Consider the following 7,147-nt stretch of genomic DNA (forward strand, 5'->3'; position numbering starts at 1 on the left):
CATGAGAGAAACTCACATATTTATTTCCATATCAAGTATATTTCATATTACTAAGATACTGCCCTACAGCCTACCAAATTTCCTAACAATTTGTGCCAACTGTTTGTTTAGTGATATGTTTCTCCTTTCCCAAGAGGCTGTGCTCATTTTTCTTGGTATCCCTCCATCCCACTGGTCAGTCAAGGTTATGGTTATTGGCTTTTATGGGGATTTTGCTGGGCCCTGGAATAGTGCAGAGCTCTCAGGGGCAGTATTTCAGGGGTGCAATGTTCACAGGAACTGGTTTTGTTACAGATGCCATGGTCACAGAAGGAGGGGAAAACTTCAGTGTGGGACAAAGGCAGCTCTTCTGTCTGGCCCGAGCCTTTGTCCGCAAGAGCAGCATCCTCATCATGGATGAAGCCACAGCATCTATTGACATGGCCACAGTGAGTACAGCAATGAGCTAACTAAGGATCTACCAGGAGAAAGGCATCTTCCCTAAGTGTCAGCCACGGAGCTGTGAGATCTCTGTAGCAGAAAAAGCTGGCAGTGTTTTTGTTTCTCTCAGGATAAAATGAAATGCTTTAGAGAACCCCTGCTTTCACAGGTGTAACATTTCCCTGCTGGGAAAGAGATAGTGTGGAATATGCTTGAAAACATGTGAATTAGAATGTAACAGGAGGAAGTAACTAGAGTGAGCCTTTTCCTTTGACAGGAAAACATCTTGCAGAAGGTTGTGATGACTGCCTTTGCCGACCGCACTGTTGTAACGATAGCGGTAAGTATTAAGCCAGAAAAAGCTCTTTTTTCCTTGTTCCTCAGTTAACATTGCCCTTCACAAGTTAAACACCACTACATAAAACTAAAAGCATCACAAAATAGATCTAAACCATGAGGCCTGAATATTCCCATGATACCAGAGCAAGTCAGGCACCTATTATTAACAGGAATTTTGCAGTAAATGCTGTCTTGCTATCAAACTAGAACACTTGGATCTGAACAAAGACTTTTCAGCATCTGCACTGTCTCCAATAAAATTTGAAATATTTCTCACTGAAAAATGGAAACTATACATAGTTTGAACCATTACTGAAAGTTGCATCAAAATCTAGGTTTGAATTTTGCCTCTGAAGGCTATGTATATGTAGTGCCTACAAACATGGCACAAATTTAGGAGTTGAGATTTCATAATGTTCTTGGTGTGGTTTCTCAAGTTGGGTTATCTTTTCTCTCTTTTGGAATAAAAAGCTGGGTTTATAATAAAGGTTTTAAAAATTGGAATCAGTGGGAACTACCCCCCAAAATAATATCTTTTCAGCTAAGGGTTTATGATGTTTCCCATTTTCCTGACACTTCTAGTGCCCAAAAGTTCCGTATATCCATGCATAGTCATACATACACGTGCACAGACATGTGGTGGATACCATTAAGAATATTTCCACCTGTGACAGCAGCATTAGTCAACAAACAGAGGTTTTCTCCACAAGATAAATACGTGTTTCAACAGCTGTTTCATTTGCCTTGTCTGGAATCCAGTCCTGTGGTTAGAGATTACAGTCAGGCCTCCTGGACTCTGGTTTCAAGCCTGTCAGTGAGTAGTTTGTGTCAGGCAAGCCACTTAACCCAGCTCATTTACAATGTGCTCCAAAGTTCTTGGCTGTGTAAGTGCTGAAGATTCTGGTGATGAAACTGTTGTCTTTCAGTTCAATGCTGTATTGTCCTTCTGGCTGGAATCTCACTTTTCTTTGGCTTTGGCTTTGCCTTTCCCAAGTCAGTGTCCCAAGTGAAACAGCACACATTAATATTTAGCTTTCCTCACAGAGCTGGCTTCATTCCTTCCTCTCCTCATTCACAGCTGATCCTTCCTTCACCCACCTCTTTTTCTGTTCTTTTTTCCAGCATCGTGTATCTCACATCTTGGATGCCAATATTGTCCTAGTCCTTTCTGAGGGCTTTCTAGTTGAATGTGACACTGCCTCAAACTTACTCCTCAAAGAGGACGGCCTGTTCACCACTTTGGTGAAGACTCACAAGTAGACTCTCTCAGTCCACACTGTTCACAGGACTTCTGGCTCTTTGGTAGTTATTTTTACCTCTTCAGTTTCATTTCACTCTGCTTCCTTCCTACTGCACAGCTTCTGAGAGAAGGGTACAAGAAGGTGCTTCTTGCATGGTTCCTGGGCTTGTTAATTTGCATGACTATTTATGCTGATCATACCTGAATCTTAGACATGCAGCTGACATTGAAACTACCATGTCAAGGGAATCAAACCCATGAAGTGATCTCCGACTCTTAGACTGTGTAGTGAAATATCACACTTTTAAGGGTTCATCCCATCTATATCTGCCTGGCTGTATTCATATGGCCTTAAAATTAAACTCAAACTGGTTTTAAACCTGTAGCTAATGGGATTAAACTGTTGCCTGGAGCACACTCAAATTAGATCTCAGAGGGATTTACAGAAGGCAACAGCCCAGGAGTACCCTGAGATAGATGGAGAGCAGACTGCTGGGATGCAGAGAACAAGGAGCAGAGTAGGATGCTAAGCCACCTGACAGTGCAGGATGCTTCTCATCCCTATTTCCCACGGGAGAGGATGTGTTTCAGTACGGCCACAGAATTTATTCCAACAGCTGTGCTGCTCATAATGGCAAAAAGTGAACTTCATGCTTAAGTATTTTCAGGCTTGGTGGCAGAGGCTGTAAAGTAGTTGAAGATCTCTTGAAGGTTAAAGCACAAGGATCTAGTCCAAATATCACTGTAAACACGAACAGCCTTTCCCCGATGGGACTTGCCTTGCATGAGCCCCATTACTGAGAATTATCCAAATGAAAACCTCTGTTTGCTTTCCCTTGTGGCAGCACCGGGTTCACACCATCCTCACTGCAGACCTGGTCATCGTCATGAAGCGAGGGAACATCCTGGAATATGATACTCCTGAGAACCTGCTTTCCCAGGAAGATGGCATCTTCGCTTCCTTTGTCCGGGCTGACATGTGAACAGCCACCCAAAGCATTTTAACAGCTTATTTTTAAAGAGATGAAATGCAAATATTTTCTACTCAGTGTAACATCACTTTTACCTTTTTTGTTTTGTTTTTTTAGAGCTTCTTTCTTCACACTTCCATCTTCCAAAATAATAAAGCCTAATGCAATACATGTATGCCTTGAAGCAATAAAAATGTCACTTTATTCAAAGCTATTAAACTTCACACGCACACACATGCATACATGGAGGGAGAAATTTTTACTTCCTGGGAATTTGGCATTTTCCTTAGACTTTTTATTATCTTTATTTTTGTTTAAAGAGAGAAAAAGAATGCACTAATCTTATAAACTTCACATGTTATGCTGGAACCAGCAATCAAATCGTGCAGTTTGTCAAGGAGACAAGAGGTTCCCCAGATGCATTCTGTCCCCAGAGAGAAAAATTTGGAAAAACATCCAAGCCCATAGCACTTGGGGCAGTCTGCTGCATTCCAAAGGCATAAACTTTGCTCCCCAAGTTGTAGCAAAGGGGCAGTGAATGAGGGAAAGGAATTTCATCAGGAATAAGGACGTTTTTCCTGTCCTTCACTTTAGTAAGCACACTTCAGTTGTGACAGAACTATTTTCAGTGCAACGACGGTTTATTCCTACAGTCAGTTCCTAAATCCATATTCATTCTTCCAATTTTCATTAAAGATTCAAATCATCCTATGATTATGCATGCTTTGATAGGCTTATAGAGGAATTTTGTACAGTATCTCAAGACTTTGTATTAAAATTGATCTGAATGTATAAACTTGATATTAACCAATTCTTTAATCATGTCTACTAAAATATTCTGCTTAAAGTGGCATACAATTCGCCAACCACTAATTGTTTTATATGTCTTTAGTCCTTCAAGTTCTATTTGGGGACAACCTTTATTTTCCTTTACATATTTGTGGCCTACCTCTAAATCAGATCTAGTGCAAAGAGGTGTGATTTTCAAGTTATTGCTGCATCCTCAAGAATGTAGATGAAATCAGATGCAATATTTACATCAGACAGCTTTGCAAAGGTTGCCTCCACCTGACTTTCACACGTGTTTAGATTCTGACCCATGGGCAGTAAACACCCAGAAGGAGTTTCACAGGCATATTTTCAAAGGTACAGCTTGAGAGATCAGCTTCCCTGGTAACATTCAAGGTGATTGTTATTCATCTGCTGCTACAACATGTAGGAAGACCACTAAGTGTACTTAGGCCTATTTTTAGTGTCATTAAAATAATATAAGGCCTGGCATTTGCCCTCCTCCCCTGCCCCCGCAAAATGCAAGAATTTTGGAGAGGTTGTAGGACTTGAAATTGGGTTTACATTTAGTCTCACAGTGTAAAAATGATTTTTAAATTGATTTTTGGAAGTTTTTATTTTCTCTGATTATTGAAAATAAAAGCTGTGTGACACAACTAAACAAAAGAGCTCAGTAGTTAACATTTTGTGAGGGGAAGTACTTCTGTGATTTCCCTGTCTACCACTGTGAAAACATTTTTGTTCTTTTCTGGATCAATTGCCTGTGCTTACCTTTGTCATTCAAATAAAATACATTTTTAAAAAGCAGATGCCTGCAGCAGATGGACATATTGTCCAAATTTCACAGCCAAAAGGCCAAAATTATTCTTGATTTAATTTAATTGTCTTCAGCGAAAAGATAATTGGATTCCATGCTGCCAGACTGGGGATAAAGGTGAAGTAGAAAAGGTTTTGTTCATCTGGGTGTCTTTGATGGTGATGCAATCCTGATTTATTTTAAGTGGTGCCAGCCAGTTCAATGAGCTCCCTGTTCCCACTGCATTAAAGGGTTGCCATGGGCCTTTGGACTGTGCCTTGTAATACTTAAGAGGGGCCAAAAATTAGCACCTCTTTTCTCTTAGGTTTGTCCCAGAGCCATTACAGGTGTGAGAAACACCTCCTTTGCTCATCCATGGCTTTAGAAGTGAACCCTGCTGTTTGAACATGTGGAAAAGAAAAGATACACATGAGAAAATGAACACGAGATGGGGTGAGGAGAACCTCATCATGCTCCATTTGTTTGGAGGAAGGAGTGCAGGAATATTGGCCCCAGTGTTACATTCACATGACTGAAATGCTGGGTGACTGGCAGCGTGTCTCACTGCTGCCCAGCAGGTTTAAAAGCACAATCCCATATCTAAAACAATTAATCCTATTCAACATACACAAATCTTACAAGATAACAAACATACACCACCTGCTGCAGACACAGAAGGTCTCCTCCCATTACAGCTGCTGTCCATACGATGGTACAGACTCCCCAAGGGCTTAGGCTGAATTTTTTTGTTTTCCTCTGAAGGAGGAGGGTGTTGCCAATGGTTGCACAGCTGTTTTGTTACTGAAAAGGGTGCAGAAGAGACAAAATCTTTGAAACAAATTTCTTTTGATTTCATGTAAGGGTCTAAAATGTGTCCCACTTGGGAGCAGTTTCCTAAGGCTGTGGTATGTGCACAGTAAAGAGAACATCAGCTTGGAGACTTTGTTTCTTTGATTCTTGTCATATGCCTCTTCTGCTGGTAGGCCCTTCTGCTCTTCCACAGCCTCCTTGCTCTTTCTTCTTCACCATCTCCTTGTATCATAGACCTTTGAGGCTCCTGTTTGTATTTTCTGGATGCTCCTTATTCTGCCTACTTCCTCCCACTCCCTCCCAGGTGAGCTCCATGCCCTTTGCCCCATTTCTTCTCTCACACAGCCTTGCACTCACTCTCCTTTCCCCTTTCCTGTGTTTCTGTCGTAACCCCCCTGCTCTTCAGGGGGACACTTACTTTAGTGGCATCATATTTTGGGGTTGGTTTGCTTTTCTCAGCATTAAACTAAGAAAGCTTTCAGTATTCCAGTATTGTGCTTCAGAACAATGAAGTTCTTCCTTTTGCAAAGGAGCTTTGCATGTGAACACTGGCTATGTGGAAATTTAACTATGGACAGAGGAGAGTCATTTCTCAGATAGATCCTAAATAATAGTTCTCATCCCATCTGCATTCATTTTTCTGTTAACTGTTTCTGGGAGAGAAACAGCAAAGTTGTTGCCAATCATAGAATCAGAGAATAGTTTGGGTTGGCAGGGACCTTAAAGCTCCTCTTGTTCCACTCCCTGCCATGGGCAGGGACACCTTCCACTATTCCAGCTTGCTCAGAGCCCCATCCAGCCTGGGGCACTGCCAGGGATGGAGCAGCCACAGCTCCTCTGGGCAACCTGTGCCTCAGCACCGTGACAGAGAACAATTTCATCTTAATGTCCAATCTAAACCTACACTCTTCCAGTTTGAAGCCATTCCCCCTCCTCCTACCACTGCATTCTCTCACAGAGTCTCTTCCCACCTTTCCAGCAGGTCCCCTTTAAGTACAGAAATTGGTTGTGCAACTTCTTGTAGAGCCACAACATTGTTTCTTAAGCTTTGGCTTACAACCTGTGTGTATCCTTCCTCCTCCTTGAGCCGGGTCTAAGGGCTGGCATGGATCAAACTGCTCCCTTCCTGTATGTGGCCTTTCATCAAACTCATCACAGCTCATAACAGCTCATCCCTGCTTCTTCTAAACTAGAAATATCCCATACCTTTACTAGAAATATACCAACCTTTACTGACCCCAAACTTAATTGTGCTAGGAAACACTGGAACTTCCCCTGAGCAGTTTGGGATAGCTCTGTTAAGCCAGGAGCATAAGCATGGCAAAGTCTGCAGGGAGAGATCTTTGCTTTGCTAAGCCAAGTGATATGCACAAGAGGGATCTCAAGTGTTTATAAGTTCCAGTCTCACTGCAGACCTGAAAAAGCTCTTTATTTGCAAGTGTGTGCCTGCTTTTCCCAACTGTATCATTCAGCTGAAAGAATATATTCTCCAACTCTTCTCAAGCACTTGGACTAGCCCCTTTTAGGTTTGTTATAGCAGAACACCTCTGCTATAAATTCATATACCTCCATGGAATTCAGGACCAACATATATCTTTGGGATATATGTTTGGGAAAATAGCCCAAAGAAGTTTGCATCCTATTATATATGAAACCTCCGCAAAAAGCAATAATATTGATTTGTGTTTTCTTAAAATAGAAATGCAATTTCAAATGTGGTCAGGTAGTAAAAACTCCTTGTACAATAAGTGGTTTCATTTAATTGATTGTGTTCTCTTTGCT

At 41.5% G+C, this 7,147-nt stretch overlaps 1 protein-coding gene across 14 annotated transcripts in view; it reads left to right on the forward strand.

Annotated features, from left to right (window-relative positions):
* ABCC9 (ATP binding cassette subfamily C member 9) overlaps positions 1–4,673 on the forward strand; it is a 69,795-nt gene extending 65,122 nt beyond the window's left edge. For 10 of the 14 annotated variants that reach the window (XM_063395445.1, XM_063395439.1, XM_063395443.1 and 7 more), the window contains 3 exons: positions 295–428; positions 698–760; positions 2,845–4,673. In XM_063395445.1, coding sequence (XP_063251515.1) covers positions 295–428; positions 698–760; positions 2,845–2,982 — 335 coding nt within the window. In that variant the 3' untranslated portion in view covers positions 2,983–4,673. Of the gene's footprint in view, positions 1–294; positions 429–697; positions 761–1,881; positions 2,062–2,844 lie in introns of all 14 variants that reach the window. The other 4 variants (XM_063395438.1, XM_063395450.1, XM_063395451.1 and 1 more) reach the window with 2 other exon arrangements.
* Positions 4,674–7,147: the final 2,474 nt, after the last annotated feature.

Source organism: Prinia subflava, chromosome 4 (assembly GCF_021018805.1).
Source record: "Prinia subflava isolate CZ2003 ecotype Zambia chromosome 4, Cam_Psub_1.2, whole genome shotgun sequence".
NCBI lineage: Eukaryota > Metazoa > Chordata > Aves > Passeriformes > Cisticolidae > Prinia > Prinia subflava.